The 20,282-nt window shown below is 32.1% G+C and overlaps 1 protein-coding gene across 1 annotated transcript; it reads left to right on the forward strand.

The window, feature by feature from the left end:
- Positions 1-1,314: 1,314 nt before the first annotated feature.
- Positions 1,315-2,440, forward strand: LOC142221185 (uridine diphosphate glucose pyrophosphatase NUDT14-like). The gene is made up of 2 exons (XM_075290774.1): positions 1,315-1,850; positions 1,968-2,440. The coding sequence occupies exons 1-2, from the start codon at positions 1,447-1,449 to the stop codon at positions 2,194-2,196; spliced, it is 633 nt and encodes a 210-aa protein (XP_075146889.1). The 5' UTR covers positions 1,315-1,446; the 3' UTR covers positions 2,197-2,440.
- Positions 2,441-20,282: the final 17,842 nt, after the last annotated feature.

Genomic DNA, 20,282 nt, shown 5'->3' on the forward strand with positions numbered 1-20,282 from the left:
AAAAAGGAAGGTAGTGTCATATGCGTACAAAGAACATTTGACTGCGTTCACATTGGGCTCAACTTTTCTTTTTTATTTACGTTTGCAAACTTGTTTTTGTAAGAAAAGCAACCCCAGAAAATTCGTGATTTGGAGCATAGTGTGAACATAGTTTATACGTGGACTAAAACAAAACACAATACTCGTTTCACTAGAACATGTGTCACAGACAAAGTAATGTATAAACGATTTAAGTCAATTCATAATGATTTTTGTTTGGCGAACTCATCATAATCAATTGTGATGAGTCCGCACAATTGGAGAACGGAATCGCCGACCAAATCAACCAATTTGCCTAGAAAATGTGCACCATTCAAATGTGCATCATTCATTTATATTCATTTATAAAATTCGTGCGTTTTCTTAAAGAAAGAACATAAATTAAAAATTGTTCTTGTGCAGAAAGAAAAGTAAAATGTTTTGCAATAACTATTCTATGAAATGACTTAAGGCGGCTATAAATTTCTTAAATGTTTAACATCAGCTATTTAAATACAATCACAGAATAAAGGATAGTATTAAGTTGGCATTATCGCGCTAAATTGGTAATTTTTTCACGGTTAAGGAGGGTAGTAAGTTCGAGTTTAGCCGATAAAATCAAAAATAATTCAGTAAAAAATGTATACAATTATAACTGTTTGATGCAAATTATAAAAATAATAAATTGACGGTAAATAGCCTTTTCATAAAGTTTATTTTCTTTGAAAAGGATTTTTAAAAAAGAGTAATAGTGAAAAATGGCGATTTTAGCGGCTAAACTTAATTAACTTAATACCCACCTTAACTTTTCTTTAATAATTCATTTCACAGAAAATAAACATTTTCAATTGTTGCATTTGATAATTCCCCATCAATTTATAATACAATTTTCGACAAGAAGATATAACTTTATTCTGTTTTTGCAGATTTATTTTCGATTTTAATCTGACAAGACTTAAGAAAAATGTTCGTCTTCATATACATTTTTCACTTTAACTTTAAAAGTTAAAAAAATTGCCAAAATAAGTGAATTAATTTATGTTACCAATGCAAAATGAAAAGAGAAAAAATCAACTCATGGAACGTGTATGGTACTAATGTCTGGTTTCCCGAGAAAAAAGGAAGAACGAAGTGAATTCAAATCTTCAATAATTTAACTGTCTTTGATGCTGCCTTTCTTCATGTAACACTACCTTATTTTACTTACTCTTTTATGACAATCTGGCCGCACTGCTGACTTTTGTTTACATAAGTGTTTCGCTGTAACTTCGCAGTTGCAGTTGTCAAAATTTTCAAATTGTTGTTGGTGGTGTTTGTAATAGTCAGATGTTCTTTCAGTTTTGAGAAAATTGTGCCCTTAATAAGTGATTTTTTTACAAGATAGGAAGTTACAAAGTTTTACGTGGTTTAACTAAATTTTGGCAAAACATGGAAAAAATAACAAAAGTTTGGTTGGGACCGCTGCCAGCAGATTCACCATATGTCAAGCCGTTCAGATTTTACTATGTTCAAAATGGCAAAGAGAAGAACTGGGATTTGCTAAAAGTACATGATAGTGTTTCCATTGTATTGTACAATACCACGAGAAAGAAGCTGATATTCGTTAAACAATTTCGTCCTGCAGTTTTTCATGGGATTGTGACTACAGACGGTGGTGACATTGATAATGTTGACTTAATCAAGTATCCACCTTCCCTGGGTGTTACCTTGGAGCTATGTGCTGGTATAGTTGACAAAAACAAAAGTTGGAATGAAATTGCCCGAGAAGAGGTCTTAGAGGAATGTGGCTACGATGTGCCAGTGGAAAGAATTGAAGAGGTTATGACATATAGGTGAGTAGGAAGAGAAAGGGCGAACAAATGAAATGGCAATTAGTAGTACGCAATATATATATCACGCATTTCATACTCTACTGATTTAACGATTACCTTACATTACTCCATTTACAGATCTGGTGTGGGTTCACAAGGTTCAAAGCAGAAAATGTATTATTGCGAGGTCACTGACAACGATAAGAGTTCTAGTGGTGGTGGGGTTGACGATGAACTCATTGATGTGGTAGAGTATTCGTTGGAAGAAGCCCGTCAAATGGTACAGCAGGGCTCTGATAATAATAGCCCTCCTAGTTGTTTATTAGGCGTTATGTGGTTCCTAACAAACAAGGCCCCCAAAAATTGATATCTTAAAGCTTTACTCATTGACACCAACAACGTATACCAAATTTAATTGTAAGCAAGAGGCAAGCACCGTTTATGTTGACTACTACGTTCAACGAATTTGATTTACATACATATTAAACAAAAAAAAAAAGAAGCCATATAGGATGACTTCTACTCAACGCTTTATATTGCATACACACAATTATAAAAACAATTCCATTAAAATGTGATTTTTAATTAAAAAGAAAAAATTAGAACAATCATTTGAAATAGTTTCTTTTATATCTAATTTTCGACAGGTTTTCGAAAAAGATTATTTATAGAAAAAATTCTTGAATAAGAGTTTTAAGCAGGGCTGTGGAGTCGGAGTCTTGGAGTCGGAGTCTGAAGATTTTGCTGGAGTCGGAGCCGGAGTCGTATAAATTTTGCTCGACTCCGACTCCGGCGAAACAAAATTTTAAAAACACTTCATATTTTTGTAACTAAATAAATATTTCGACAAATTAGATTCGATTGGGGTTTTAAATCAAACAACGAAGTACTGGATATTAGGCTACTCAAAGTGTATTTATATTGATCAATTGTATAGTCCATTTGCAACATGTTGAACTATCGATATTTTTTAAATTTTAAGGCAATATAGCAGTAGAACCTAACGTTCTTAATTTTTGGCAGGCATGTCGAGTTCAAAGATGAGTCATACATGACAATTTTGTGATATAGCACCTACATATAAACCCATCTCCGATTTGTTTTAAGAAATTTTTCGCAGTCTAAAATTTTCATAAGATTTGTCAGAAATGTTGAGTTATTTGAGATCCATAAATAAATGCGGAAATTTACCGACGGTCCAGATTTTGTATATGGAGATAATTACTTGAGAAATCTCCATATACACCCTTGGAAGCTTTAATTTTAAATTAAATCTCTGCCAACGTACCATCTGAGGCGGTCTTTTGGGAGAAAGTTTGTTTCATCAAAGCCACTCGAAATTTTTTACATTAAACTAATGGCCTCTAATGTCCATAACTTATAGACCATTTATAAATCAATGTTTCACCATTTTACTTCTATAGAATCATATTCTTGAAGCCTAATTATTTTTTGAAATTTTGTGTTTTTATAAATTCATATTCTGGAGATTGTTGTTATCTACACATATTTTTATGTGGTCTCTATATAGTCTTGTGTCGTATTTTAATTTATTGGCCAGAAATTAAATTGTAGAGTTCTTTACATTCCTAAAATGCTGAGATTTGTCGTCGAGTCGTATCAAAAATTAAAATTAGAGTTCTTTTGGCCATATAAACACATATGGCAAAATAGAATACTTATATCGGTCTATTTTTGGAGAGATTTAGGAACACCACCTGGAGTCGACTCCGGAATCGGAGTCGAGGCTAACAAGAAATACTGGAGTCGGACACGGAGTCGACCAAAATTAACTCGGCTCCACAGCACTGGTTTTAACTAGAGCACGACCGAGGACTTGTTTGCGTTCCGTTTGCAGGGTGAACTCTAAAATGTCTGTCTTTTCTAGTAATGCTAAATACTTCGTTTGTATGATGATTCTCTGTTTGTATGCAGACAGATCAAATTATGAGACTATATTTTATGAACAAATCCCCAAATATGAGAATGGTTCACTATTTGATGTGTCTACAAATGTGATCGGTTTAATCGATGGTCCGAGAAGGGCATAGTCTATAAATAGTAGAACAAAGGTTTGGCAACTGTTTTTAATTCGGCTTAAATAAATAAAAAATGTGGCGATTTATTTGGTTGTTGTTGTTGTAACAGTTTATTGTGATCTCATCCATTTCATGTTATACGCTTGGTACATCAGCTTGTTGGCAGATCAATGAACTCTGCGACTAAGGTGGGGTGTGTCCAGAGTGATCTGGTGGTAAGTCGGGTTGGTTTGGCTGGGCAAGAGAAAAGATGACGCGTGTCGTGTGGCCCTTGGTTGCAAATTGGGCAAATGTCAGCTACGCTGCTATCAATCACCGATAAGTAGGAATTGAGGCGGCTGCACTTGCCTGATCTTAATTGGGCCAAAACTACCCTAGTCTGCCGTGGGAGGTCTCTTTCCTCCGGTGCTATGGGCGGTGGTCGGACTCCAAGAACAGGATTAACCTTGTAGCTTCTCACCGCTTCAGCTACAGTATCCTCATGAATCCTGTTCAAACCTGCCTGGTACGCTGCTTGATCTAGAGGCTCTCTTTTATAGCGCTGGATCTCGCGCTCTAGATTATGTATATCAACCCTTACGTTCCTGGGTGGTGGTTGTGTATCCATAATATGGTGGTTTGGATGATTACTGCGATAACAACCCAGGAGATACTGCTTTGACAACATGTAGTTGTGTCTTCGCACAAGGATGATCTTTGTCTCCACATAAAGGTGATCCAGGGGTGTGCTGCGGAGACACCCAGTCGCAGTTCTAAGAGCAGCGTTCTGGCAGGTTTGTATGTTATTCCACTGCGTATCACTGGTCTGCGGTGTCCACACTGGCGCTGCATAGTTTACCACTGACCGGCCAATTGCCTTATAAGTAGTTAGCAAGGTTTCTTTGTCCGCACCCCAAGTACTGCCGGTAAGTGACTTGAGGACCTTGTTTCTACCACGGAGCTTATTACAAATTGCAGTGGCATGGGCAGATGACCTAAAAAGGCTGTCGAATGTGACCCCAAGAATCTTGGGGTAATTTGTGGTCGGAATTATTACTCCATCGACTCTGATATTCAACTGCCTGCGCACTTCTGCCGTCCATGTAGTAAATAGTTTGGCTGAGGATTTGGTGGGGGATATCCTCAAATTTCTCGCAGTGAAATAACTGGTAAGATTAGCTATGTAGACGTTCAACCGATCGCAAATGTCATCAACATTTATTTGGTAAAATAGTCTCCTTTAAAGCATACTTAATCTTAGATCCCATAAAATATATAACGATCGACTCAGAATCACCACCGGAGTCAATTTATCTTGCGAACACCTTGTATTTGGTGTTCACAAGATTCCGGTCGCATTTAATAACCGACTTTGATGAAATTTGGCACACTGTGTTTTTTTTTGCCACAAGGATGAACGCCATAAAATTTGAAAATCGGTTCAAATTTAGATATAGATTCCATAGGTTAGTTGGCAGCCCGATATTTCAGGCTCACTTAGACTATTCAGTCCATTGTGATACCACATTGGTGAACTTCTCTCTTATCACTGAATGCTGCCCGATTCCATGTTAAGCTTAATTTCTATAGAAAATTTTGTCAAAATTTAATTTTTAAAGAAAATTTTGACAAAATTTGATTTCTATAGAAAATGTTGTCATTCTATATTATTTCTATAGAAAATTAAATTAAAATGGGCGACTTGTGATTACAAATGTTACAAATTTTATTGCATAATCAATATCTCTTATAAATATCTCTCTTTAAATAATCTTTTTTATGTAGAAGCGATTTTACTTTAAATCTCTGATCATGTCCAAATGTTTGTTTTCTGAGTGTAGTTGAGGCCTACCTTAAAAATTACGAAAATCAAAAACAATTCATATTTTATTTACAAATGGGTACATTGAATCACTGATCAATTAAACATGACCCCAATTTAATGGTCATAATATCATGATCATGAAAATGTCTTCATTTATTGAGGAAAACGCTTAGCGGCATTTGACCACAAAAAGACAAACGAAGGTTCCCACCATTTCCATTCATGTTCCGAGCTTTTGCACATCCAGCACAGTAACCATAATGATTATTATTAAATAGTTTTCTTGACTTATCCACCTCGTCGTCGTTATAATAAAATTGAATTAAAATCCTCCTTCCTGAAAGCACAGTACAAAATCAAATTTGGTAGAAAAGGCTTTAGGTTATGAACTGCTCAAGACCTAATTTCATAACGTTTCCAAATCATTGATGCAATTTGAGTCATGCCATTGACTGCGTGTTTACTTGCAACTAGAAAGGAGATGAACAGCAACACTACTCAGAAAAGTTCAATTTAAAGTGAGAAAAAAGACTAGCTGGCTAAGTTCAACACCGCCCTAGAGTGCTGCTATACACATAACATTGGCAGTTGCTGCTGCATTTTGCGGGGAGGCCATTAACTGTTTTCAATAGAACTTTGACCTCTATCTATAAGATTACTGATTGGAAAGAAATTACCTACTATACTTGGAGGGAAATATTTGGTCATCTTAAGGAAAGACATTAGTCCGTTAAACCGACTTGAATATGCCCTTACAATTGAAGTATAAATTAATATAAATTTTATTTCTATAGAAAATTTTCTCAACATTTTATTTCTATAGGAATTTTTGCCAAAATTTTATTTCTATAGAAATGCTTGGCAAATTTTATTTCTATACACTGAAAAAACAGTGAACCCTTTTCCATTGCAAAATAAACTAAACAGTAGTAACATTGATCATGATTTAGCCCTTAAGATTTTTTTCAACTTGTCTAGTTTATAATTCTCTTAAATTTTAGTTAATCTATAACATTGTATTTTAGTTCATTTTTACAACACCATACGATTTATATACCCTTACCAAGTTAAAAAGTCAGTATTATTTTGGTTTACCTGCTTATTTTTGGGAAACCCGATAATAAAAAGTGGTTAACAGTCTCCTTAAAATGTCGACGACTAAACTATTTTTAAATCAATCATTCCACAGTACAGAGAAATGAAACAATTAAAGGAACAACAACCCGTTTTACTATTATGAAAATTTTCATACATTAAAATTCAACTTTCTTTAAGCAAAAGTACTTTATTATAAAAACTTATGATGAGAGTTCTTAATACAATGTTTTTGTGCATAAAAATTATGACCACGTGGAACAAGAAAGTAGTTTATTTTAACTCGCTAGTTAGACATTTTGACTTTTCCTTAGTTTTTTATTCATCGTTAGTATATTCACATATCTTGCTGAAAAAAATGGAAGGAATAATGAAAATTGTTAAAAATTAACATGTAATAAAATATAATTTTTAATCTCTTTAAATTAGCTTGTAACTTACCATATTTGGGGGAATTTTATTAAATGGTGTAAGGAATTCAACTTTTCTTAGATAAACCTACCTCATAAAGTTTGTACCTGAAACAATTAGAGAAATAATGAATTAAGTATATAAACTCATAAAACTGTGTTGTTATCGATGTGAAGGACATAATACAATAAATATTCTTGTCAAAAGAAAGCCAAAGTTTTAATATAAAACTTACCAATTCTCTATTAAATTGTACGCTGAGGTTAAAAAGTTATCGAAATTCATTTGGGGATACTCTGAAATTAAATATTTATTTTTTTCATTAAATAGAAAACATTAAATTGGTTTCCAAAAAATCTAATTAAAGAAATAATATTCATAAAAAAAAACTAAATATTCTGGTTAAAAGAATGTTAAAGAAAGCTTACCAATTCATAAAAATGTTTCCAAATTGTTATTCTGAAATTAAATATTTGTTTTTTACAATAAAAATTTTAAATTTGTTTCCAAAAATATTTGATTATTGTAATACTAAAATAAGGTATTAAAAACATGTAATTTTGATAATAAAAAGGTCATAAAAATTTTAATATTCTAGTGAAAAGAAAGCCAAATTTTAAAAGAAAACTTACCACTTCTCTATTATACGCTGAGGAGGAATATAAAAATATGCCCGAATCCATCTTGGGGTTGCTCTGAAATTAAATATTTTTTTTAGGACAAAGAAAAACATTAAACTAGTTTCAAAAAAAAAAAAAATAATAATAATAATAATAATTAGCAAATAATGATATAAGTAAAAAATATCCTTTTTAAAAGAAAACCACATTTTAAAAAGAATACTTACCAATTTATGATTAAACTATATGCTGAGGTGTAACAAAAATTTTCCAAAAATATTTGATTAAAGTAATACTAAAATAAAGTATTAAAACCTGTAATTTTTGACAATAAAAATGTCATTAAAACGTAAATATTCTAGTGAGAAGAAAGCCAATTTTTAAAAGAAAACTTACCACTTCTCTATTAAATTATACGCTGAGGAGAAATATAAAAATTTGCCCGAATCCATCTGGGGTTGCTCTTAACTTAGATATTTTTTTACAACAAAGAAAAACATGAAACTTGTTAAAAAAAATAATAATAATAATTAGCAAATAATAATATACATAAAGAATATTATGTTTTAAAAGAAACCCACATTGAAAAAGAACTCTTACCTATTTATCATTAAACTATACGCTGAGGTGTAACAAACAATTTTCCAAATTCATCTGGAGTTACTCTGAAATTGAATATTTATTTTTTACATTGAATATTAAAAATTAAATTAGATAAAACAATTTCAATATACTTTCCATTTCAGCATTTTTTCCTAAATATTGAACATTCTTAATAACTTTTTTCTAAGCTACCGTTCATCACTTCGCCATCGTACATCTCATCGCTAAAATATTAATAACTTTCATTTAAAAGTTTTAATAAACAAACACCAATATACATATGTCTTAAAAAAACCAAAATATTCCATACCTTTATATTCCCTTGTTACATACTTGCTAAAAAGATGCAACAGCCCACGCCAACGCCAACTATATAACTGAAGCATGCCAAACAAAACCAAGCAAAACCAAAACATTCCTACAACAACAAAAACACATGTGCCTTCAATGAAAACAACACCTCATCCAGACAAATAAACCATTCGCCAATAATAAACACACACACAAACCACTGAAAGAACAAAAACAACCCCACGCTCAGATATACACAACATCCCCATCACTCGCTACCATTTCTCATTATTGCATTGCATGCTCTCACTCTCAACAAAAATTCAAGTAACATCATCTTTACATTAAACATATTCCACTTTGACAAGAAAGATCTCTGTACTATGCATTAGTTCATCGCATCTGTCCACAATTTACTCTAAAAACAATACTCTTAAATGCATATCAGTATAAGAATGATGAAACGTTTAACTTAAAATTAGCAAAAACTTCATGAAATGATATCTACCCATTTTTGACGAAAATGTCTATAAATTTAATTACATGTGAACTAAAAATATTTCATTGGGAAATGTTTTACCAACAATTATTAACCATAGGAATTGTCAGTAAGAAATTGCTATCCACTTTCAAGTTCATTTTTCGTAAAAAAATATTTTCTCATACAAAAAAATCTTATGGTAAATTGCACTTATCATTTAGAAAATACTTTACATTTCACAAGTAGTTTTATAGCATGACAAACGAATTTTTAACTACCAGCTAAGAAATTTTTTAAGGAAATTTCCATCGTATTTTGTAGGCCATGAACTAAACGATTGCTACTTAGAATTTGTAAAATTTCCTTTCGAGTAGTTAATTTTCGTTGAAGATACGAAAAATGAACTAAAATTCTGGAAAATTCTTGTAATAAATTATTGTAAAAATCTTCTTAAATTTACGAGACACTTTTTTTTCTGTGTAGAAAATTTTCTCAAAATTTTATTCCTGTAGAAAATTTTCTCAAAATTTTATTTCTATAGAAAATTTTCTCAAAAATTTTATTTCTATAGAAATGTTTGGCAAAATTTTATTTCTATAGAAACTTTTCTCAAAGTTCTCAAAATTTTATTTTTATTGAAAAATTTTCCAAAATTTTATTTCTATAGAAATTTTTGCCAAAATTTTATTTCTATAGAAAGTTTTATCAAAATTGTATTTCTATAGCAAATTTTTTCAAAATTTGTCTTTCTATATATGAAGACTTTTTTGTAAAATCTACCAAAACATCAAAAATTCTACAAGAAAGTACACAGAAAAAATTGCAAAAAATTGTCTGTAGTTAAATTTTCTATTCTTTTTGTTTTGTTATTTTTGGTTTTGTTCTTTAAGCACTGTTGTTGTTTTTTATTGCAGCTTAAAACCATACGTTGACTAAACTACAAGTGTAGCTTAACCAACAGAGGAAGAGAATGTTTGTCAAATTTACCACATTCCTCATCAGCATCCTCTACTTGCAGCAAAACTATCAACCAATTATCAGAATAAATTCAGGCAGTTCATTAAACCCAACAATAAACCACACTTGAACCCTCCGAAAAAAGGTTTTACATTGATACACTCATAGAAAAAAGTCTGCTGAAAACAGCAGTCGATGTCTGCTGTTATATTTTTGTACTTCAGGGCCTAATGAACAACAATTTATAAAATTTTTAGGTCATAAATTTTTCCCCAAAGCATATTTAAGAACCAAAAGTAGTATATTTTTGCAATGTAATATATTTACAAGCTCCTGAATACAATCAGCAAACATTTAGTTTGCTGTTATAGGTCAATTCGATAAATATTCAGATTTTTGGTCAAATACTATAGATATTCATAAAATATTGTTTTAATTATGTTAGGATAGCTCCTAAGTTGACATTTTTATTTGATTCGGCCAAAATAAAACATGTTTTGGTGTAATCGAGCTTAAAAAATAGCAGGAAATGTTTGCTATTTCAGCAAACAATGTCTGCTGTCCCTTTTTCAGCAGACTTTCTGCTATTATAGCAGACTTTTCTGCTGTCCCTACTAACAAATTTCTTTGGGTGTAGCCGGCTTATGCCGAAATAAATTCAAAACAAACATATCTCTTTTCCTATGCCACTGTAAAATCATCGATTTGAATTCAGTTGGCTGGGTTTATTTTGAGCGTGCTTCCTCTTTCTTTTTCCATTCTTTTTGTTTTGTTATTGTTGGTTTTGTTCTTTAAGCATTGTTGTTGTTTTTTATTGCAGCTTAAGCTACACTTGTAGTTTAGTCAATGTATGGTTAAATTTTATTATTTTTTTCGAAAATTTCCACAAAATGTTTTAAACATTTTATGAGCTAAACCTGAGTTTAAAGTTCAATGATCGTTCACATAAGTTCAATATCAACTTAAGCAAAAGAAAGTTTTCGTACGATTCCCAAAAATAGTAAAATGATCAAGATATGGCGCCAATGATTTTCTGCCTTACTTTTAGTAATTTTTTCTTCCATGAGAGGCTGTAATTTCTTGAACCAAGGTGTACCAAGGATGGTGATGAGTTTTTAAAACATCGAAATATCGATTTCCGGCTATATGAAGTATGCATATTCTTGACCACGGAGAAATTATTAGACGTTATAACAGATTGGCTGATAAGTCCCCGGTCTGACACATAGATGGCGTCGCTAGTGGACAGCGACCGGTGAACCGCCTCCGAAGTGTGGAAAGACTCAAAAGTCCGCTGTTTTTTGGGATGCGCATGGAATAATTTTTATCGATTATGTCGAGAAGGGAAAAACCATCAACAGTGACTATTATACGGCGTTATTGGAGCGTTTGAAGGTCGAAATCGCGGCAAAACGGCCCCATATGAAGAAGAAAAAAGTGTTGTTCCACCAAGTCAACGCACCGTGCCACAAGTCATTGGGAACGACGGCAAAAATTCATGTATTGGGCTTTGAATTGCTTCCCCACCCACCGTATTCTCCAGATCTGGCCCCCAGCTACTTTTTCTTGTTCTCAGACCTCAAAAGGATGCTCGTAGGGAAAAAATTTGGCTGCAATGAAGAGGTGATCGCCGAAACTGAGGCCTATTTTGAGGCAAAACCGAAGGAGTACTACCAAAATGGTATAAAAAAATTGGAAGGTAGTTATAATCGTTGTATCGCTCTTGAAGGAACTATGTTGAATAATAAAAACGAATCGTCTTTAGTATGCAAGTAGGTCGATTTCGAAATAGGGCTATATCGGCCATGTTTAATTTGTTAAATTTGATATATATCGGTCTATGCTTTGGTATAGATATCATATAGATCGATATTCCGATTTGACTTCTTGCACATATTTTAAGTGAGCAAATAGCCTATTATATACACCGATTAAAAATATAAACCTATATACACCGATTTTAAAAAATGAAAAAAATATGAATTTTTTGTTATGTCTGTTTACGAGTTACAAACACGGTTGTCACCCTTGGCAAACATAATAACCAAAATTTGAAAAAAAAAATACAAAAAATCTACCAAATTTAAAATCTTGTCAAAATTTTATTTCTATAGAAAATTTTGTCAAAATTTTATTTCTATAGAAAATGTTGTCAAAATTTTATTTCTATAGACAATTTTGTCAAAATTTTATTTCTATAGAAAATTTTGTCACAAATTTATTTCTATTAGAGGTGTGCACGTGACACGAAATTGTCTTGACTCACGAAACTTTTCGTGACACACGCGTGAGTCACGCTGATGGTAACGGCGTGAGTGTGCGTGAGCGTGATTAACCAAACAAATGTCGTGCGTGAGCGTGGGTCACGAAAATAGTATCTTTGTGAGTGTGCGTGAGTTACGAATTTCGGAAAAACACGCTCACGAAAATAATCCCGCTTACGAACATAAAATGCTTACGAATTCAATTCATATATAATTTTAGTGACATCCTAAGTGTTAAAAGTTTTATAACACTCTCGATTTTAATCATACTCATATTTCAGTCAGGTTCTATAGGTAATTTACTCATAAAATTATTCGTGAGTCACGAAATTTTTCGTTAGTCACGACATTTTTCGTGAGTCACGATATTTTTCGTGAGTCACCACATTTAAAAGATTTTTGTGCGTGAGTACAAATTTTCTTTTCGTGAGCGTGCTTGAGCGTGAGTCCTACCAAAAAATATCGTGCGTGAATAAGATTTTTCCATCGTGAGTGTATGTGAGCGTGAGTAAAATATTACACACGTGCACACCTCTAATTTCTATAGAAAATTTTTGCAAAATATGCCCTTACCATTCTAGTATAAATTAATATAGGGATGAGAAATAAAATTTTCTCAAAATTTTATTACTATAGAAAATTTTCTCAAAATTATATTTCTAAAGAAAATTTTCTCAAAGTTTTTTTCTATAGGAATTTTTGCCAAAATTTTATTTCAATAGAAAGTTTTGTGAAAATTTTATTTCTATAGAAAATTTTGTCAAAATTTTATTTATATAGAAAATTTTGTCAAAATTTTCTATATAAATAAAATTATTTAAATAGAAAATTTTTGCAAAATTTTATTTATATAGAACATTTTTGCAAAATTTTATTTATATAGAAAATTTTTGCAAAATTTTATTTATATAGAAAATTTTTGCAAAATTTTATTTGTATAGAAAAATTTGCCAAAATTGTATTTCTATAGAAAGTTTTATCAAAATTTTATTTCTATAGAAATTTTTTTCAAAATTTTTCTTTCTATACATGGAGACTTTTTTGTAAAATCTACCAAAAGATCAAAAATTCCACAAGAAAGTACACAGAAAAAAAATTGCAAAAAAATAGTTTGTAGTTAAATTTTATTATTTTTTTCGAAAATTTCCACAAAATGTTTTAAACATTTTATGAGCTAAACCTGAGTTTAAAGTTCAATGATCGTTCACATAAGTTCAATATCAACTTAAGCAAAAGAAAGTTTTCGTACAATTCCTAAAAATAGTAAAATGATCAAGATATGGCGCTAATGATTTTCTGCCTTACTTTTAGTAATTTTTTCTTCCATGAGAGGCTGTAATTTCTTGAACCAAGGTGTACCAAGGATGGTGATGAGTTTTTAAAACATCGAAATATCGATTTCCGGCTATATGAAGTAGAAGACGTTATAACAGGTTGGCTGATAAGTCCCCGGTCTGACAAATAGATGGCGTCGCTAGTGGACAGCGACCGGTGAACCGCCTCCGAAGCGTGGAAAGACTCAAAAGTCCGCTGGCAAAGTAATGGCCTCTGTTTTTTGGGATGCGCATGGAATAATTGTTTCGATTATGTTGAGAAGGGAAAAACCATCAATACTGACTATTATATGGCGTTATTGGAGCGTTTGAAGGTCGAAATCGCGGCAAAACGGCCCCATATGAAGCATAAAAAAGTGTTGTTCCACCAAGACAACGCACCGTGCCACAAGTCATTGAGAACGATGGCAAAAATTCATGAATTGGGCTTCGAATTGCTTCCTCACCCACCGTATTCTCCAGATCTGGCCCCCAGCGACTTTTTCTTGTTCTCAGACCTCAAAAGGATGCTCGCAGGGAAAAAAATTTGGCTGCAATGAAGAGGTGATCGCCGAAACTGAGGCCTATTTTGAGGCAAAACCGAAGGAGTACTACCAAAATGGTATCAAAAAATTGGAAGGTAGTTATAATCGTTGTATCGCTCTTGAAGGGAACTATGTTGAATAATAAAAAGGAATTTTGACAAAAAAATGTGTTTTTCTTTGTTAGACCGGGGACTTATCAGCCAACCTGTTAATGATGTCTGCCTGCGTTGTTGTCTGTCTATTGTAATCACGCTACAGCCTTCACTAATGAAGCGGTTGAGCTGAAGTTAGCACAAAATATGCAAGTAGGTCGATTTCGAAATAGGGCTATATCGGCCATGTTTCGATATAGCGTTCATATGATACAATCCACCGATTTGACTTCTTGAGCATATAGACGCTGCTACTTTTATCCGATTTTCATAAAAATGGAAAACTAGAGGTATTTTAGGTCCTTAAAAAGCTGTGTTAAATTTGATATATATATATATATATATATATATATATATATATATATATATATATATATATATATATATATATATATATATATATATATATATATATATATATATATATATATATATATATATATATATATATATATATATATATATATATATATATATATATATATATATATATATATATATATATATATATATATATATATATATATATATCGGTCTATGCTTTGGTATAGATATCATACACCCAAAAAAAAAGTGAACCCACCGTTGAAGAAAATGTAGGTTTATTGTAGAAAATTTTAACTAAAATAGTTTTCTAATTGCAACATGTTACAAATAAGTTAATACTTTTTGTCAAATTGAAGAAAATTTATTAAAACTAATTAATTTTTTTCTCTTGCTTAAGAAAATTTCATATGTTGAAAGAAAAAATTGGATTTAAAAATTGTTAAAATGTCTTTAGCGCTATACGAAGTTCATGACAGGTACAATTTTAGTAAAATTTACTCATTTGAGAGACTTATGAACTCAATTTAAGCAAACTTCTGCCATTTTAGGAAAATATGAACTATTTTATTTTTTAGTAAAATTGTGCACTATATTTGTGTAAAATTTTTTTTCTTATTTTTAGTTCACGTCATTAAAGTTAGCAAAAAATTATTCAAATAAGGAACATTTACTCATATTGTGCAACGTTTAACTAAAATCAACTAAACTTCATGAACTAAAATAAAGTTCAGTTGGCATTAGAGCCCCTTTTTTCTGGGTGTATAGATCGATCTTCCGATTTGACTTCTTGCTGATATTTTAAGTGAGCAAATAGCCTACTATATATACACCGATCTTAAAAATATATACCTATATACACCGATCTTAAAAATTGAACAAAAAATATGAAATTTTTGTTATGTCTGTTTACGAGTTACAAACACGGTTGTCACCCTTGGCAAACATAATATACCAAAATTTGAAAAAACAAGTAAGGAAAGCCTAAAGTCGGGCGAGGCCGACCATATTATACCCTGCACCACTTTGTAGATCTAAATTTTCGATACCATATCACATCCGTCAAATGTGTTGGAGGCTATATATAAAGGTTTGTCCCAAATACATACATTTAAATATCACTCGATCTGGACAGAATTTGATAGACTTCTACAAAATCTATAGACTCAAAATTTAAGTTGGCTAATGCACTAGGGTGGAACACAATGTTAGTAAAAAAATATATGGGAAACGTTTAAATCTGAAGCAATTTTAAAGAAACTTCGAAAAAGTTTATTTATGATTTATCGCTCGATATATATGTATTAGAAGTTTAGGAAAATTAGAGTCATTTTTACAACTTTTCGACTAAGCAGTGGCGATTTTACAAGGAAAATGTTGGTATTTTGACCATTTTTGTCGAAATCAGAAAAACATATATATGGGAGCTATATCTAAATCTGAACCGATTTCAACCAAATTTGGCACGCATAGCTACAATGCTAATTCTACTCCCTGTGCAAAATTTCAACTAAATCGGAGTTAAAAATTTGCCTCTGTGGTCATATGAGTGTAAATCGGGCGAAAGCTTTATATGGGAGATATATCCAAATCTGAACCGATTTCAAGAAAATTTGGCACGCATAGTTACAACGCTAATTCTACTCCCTATGCAAAATTTCAACTAAATCGGAGCAAAAAATTGGCCTCTGTGGGCAAATGAGTGTAAATCGGGCGAAAGCTATATATGGGAGCTATATCTAAATCTGAACCGATTTTGCTGATATTTTGCAAGTTTTTCGAGACTCACAAAATATTCGGATGTACGGAATTTGAGGAAGATCGGTTGTTATACACGCCAATTATGACCAGATCGGTGAAAAATATATATGGCAGCTATATCTAAATCTGAACCGATTTTTTCCAAAATCAATAGGGAACGTCTTTGAGCCGAAACAGGACCCTATACCAAATTGTAGGACAGTCGGACTAAAACTGCAAGCTGTACTTTGCACACAAAAATACATCAACAGACAGACAGACAGACGGACAGACAGACGGACAGACGGACATCGCTAAATCGACTCAGAATTTAATTCTAAGCCGATCCGTATACTAAAAGGTTGGTCTATGATTACTCCTTCTTGGCGTTACATACAAATGCACAAACTTATTATACCCTGTACCACAGTAGTGGTGAAGGGTATAAAAATACGAAAATCTACCAAATTTAAAAACTTGTATTTTGAAAGAAATTTCTATATAAAATCTTGTCAACATTTTATTTCTATAGAAAATCTTGTCAAAATTTTATATCTATAGAAAATTTTGTCAAAATTGTATTTCTATAGAAAATTTTTGCAAAATTTTATTTATATAGAAAATTTTTGCAAAATTTTATTCATAGAGAAAATTTTTGCAGAATTTTATTTCTATAGTCAATTTTTGCAAATTTTTATTTCTATAGAAAATTTTTGGAAAATTTTATTTCTATAGAAAATTTTTGCAAAATGTTATTTCTATAGAAAATTTTTGCAAAATTTTATTTATATAGAAAATTTTTGCAAAATTTTATTCATATAGAAATTTTTTTGCAGAATTTTATTTCTATAGTCAATTTTTCAAAATTTTTATTTCTATAGAAAATTTTTGCAAAATTTTATTTCTATAGAAAATTTTTACAAAATTTTATTTGTATAGAAAATTTTGTCAAAATTTTATTTGTATAGAAAATTTTGTCAAAATTTTAATGATTGGAATTTTTGATCGCAATTGAAGTATCTCGTAGTTGGAGAGGAATATTTTGTTTTTACCAAAACATCAAGAATTCTACCAATCTATCAAACAGCAAACAAATCTACCATTTTTGGTAGAATACTACCAACTGTGGCAATCGTGGTTACAATAAGATGAAAATTTCAAAACACAAAACCAGGAGACGGGTATTCAAAATATCATTCGATACATCGAGTTTTTATCTTATGCATATCGTCTTCTAAATGCTCGAGAAATAAAAATGGGAGTTCGGTCAACATGTGTATTTTTGAATCAAAATTTAGTTCTATATAGGCAAGAAATAAAATTGAGTGACCTATCGATAGGTCGGCGTTGTTAGCCCGATATGAACTCTACTAACGGGGCAACACTGCGACCCGAGACTTTACCCGTGCAATCAAGAGGAGGATTTTCTTCTATATTTTGTAGATTCTTATTTTGTAGATTCTCTAAGCATGTAGAAGAAACGGATTTCATATAAATCATAACTCTAAACTTGATTTATTATACTGAACAGATTTCGAAAATTCCCCACCAAACTCCCCAATGTACTGGAAATTCCCCAAATCAAATCTCCAACTCATGGGGACGAAATCCCCATCGACGAAAATTATCCCCTATACTCGCAACACTGGAAGAGGGTATTTAGATTCGGTCTGGCCGAATTTTTGACCGTACATACTTGTTTATTACAAAGGTGAACGTTTATCTCAAATATAATACTTTACTTAAAAACAGGCGTTTCTACCGCGAATTGCAAACGATATTTGTTGGTATAGAATTTCGTTTGGGCGAAAAAATTTTTTTGCGTGTATAGAGCACTATGCAATATATATTTTCCATTTTCTATTCGCGGTTTTTAATGAATGTAGTAAAATCAAATGAATATTGCCTGCATGTTAAAAATTTTACGTTTCTATTTTATATAAATTCTAAGGTTAATTGATATTTGGAGAGTAGAACGTGATGGAGTATTCCATTTTAAAATATGTGCTAATCTGGGAACTTTTCTCCATAGATTTGTTTCATAACCAAAACAAAAAAAAAAAAAAGAGAAACCTATTATCTTTTCGATTAAAAGAAAATGTTGTTCTTTATATCTGAAACTGATATTATGGACATCATCGAAGTTAAGTTCATTTTATCCTCAGTAACAGGTCAACAAAAAAATTGTTCTCAACAGTTCTCTTTAAATGTGTTTCAATTCTATGGGTGTAATTGTAGTAACTTAACTGATGTTTCTTCGATTCTAGTTATTTAATCGTAGTCCAGAGTACGAACTCTACTCTATGTAGATAATAAGGGACAGTGGATTAGAGGTGAAGAAAATATTTGATGTTAATGTTGGCGTTAGGCTTTCGTAACAGTTGATTTTTTTTTCAAGTTTTGTTGTGATCCCCCATTGACTACAAATATTACTAAGTATACACGCAAAAAAAAAAAAATCGTTTAGAATCGAGTGAATCAAATTTCAAAGATTCGTGTCGTAAATTCAAAGAAAACAAATCTTAATGAAAAAAGGTTTTTAACTTTCCTTTGATTAAAAAGCCTTTATATTAAAGAAAATTGTCTTTAATGTTGTGTAAACTACGTATCCTAAAATGTAGGTAACATAATCTTAGGTCAATGTTTTTTAGTGTGGAAATGAGAAAGATATAGGGAAGATGAAATAACCCAGAAAATGTGGGGGGGCTATAACAGTTTGGCTGATAAGTCCCCGGTCTGACACATAGATGGCGTCGCTAGTATTAAATGCATATTATTTTTATAGTACCAACCTTCAAATGATTCGTGTCAAAATTTGACGTCTGTAAGTCAATTAGTTTGTGAGATAGAGCGTCTTTTGTGAAGCAACTTTTGTTATTGTGAAAAAAAAATGGAAAAAAGGGAATTTCGTGTTTTGATAAAATACTGTTTTCCGAAGGGAAAAAATACGGTGGAAGCAAAGATTTGGCTTGATAATGAGTTTCCGGACACTGCCCCAGGGAAATCAACAATAATTGATTGGTATGCAAAATTCAAGCGTGGTGAAATGAGCACGGAGGACGGCGAACGCAGTGGACGCCCGAAAGAGGTGGTTACCGACGAAAACATAAAAAAATCCACAAAATGATTTTGAATGACAGTAAAATGAAGTTGATCGAGATAGCGGAGGCCTTAAAGATATCAAAGGAACGTGTTGGTCATATCATTCATCAATATTTGGATATGCGGAAGCTCTGTGCAAAATGGGTGCCGCGCGAGCTCACATTTGACCAAAAACAACAACGTGTTGATGATTCTGATCGGCGTTTGCAGCTGTTAACTCGTAATACACCCGAGTTTTTCCGTCGATATGTGACAATGGATGAAATAAGGCTACCATCACTACACTCCTGAGTCCAATCGACAGTCGGCTGAGTGGACATCGACCGGTGAACCGTCTCCGAAGTGTGGAAAGACTCAAAAGTACGCTGGCAAACTAATGGCCTCTGTTTTTTGGGATGCGCATGGAATAATTTTTATCGATTCTCTTCAGAAGGGAAAAACCATCAACAGTGACTATTATATGGCGTTATTGGAGCGTTTGAAGGTCGAAATCGCGGCCCCATATGAAGAAGAAAAAAGTGTTGTTCCACCAAGACAACGCACCGTGCCACAAGTCATTGAGAACGATGGCAAAAATTCATGAATTGGGCTTCGAATTGCTTCCCCACCCAACGTATTCTCCAGATCTGGCCCCCAGCGACTTTTTCTTGTTCTCAGACCTCAAAAAGATGCTCGCAGGGAAAAAATTTGGCTGCAATGAAGATCTGATCGC

The sequence above is a fragment of the Haematobia irritans genome, chromosome 1, assembly GCF_050003625.1.
Source record: "Haematobia irritans isolate KBUSLIRL chromosome 1, ASM5000362v1, whole genome shotgun sequence".
Classification (NCBI taxonomy): domain Eukaryota; kingdom Metazoa; phylum Arthropoda; class Insecta; order Diptera; family Muscidae; genus Haematobia; species Haematobia irritans.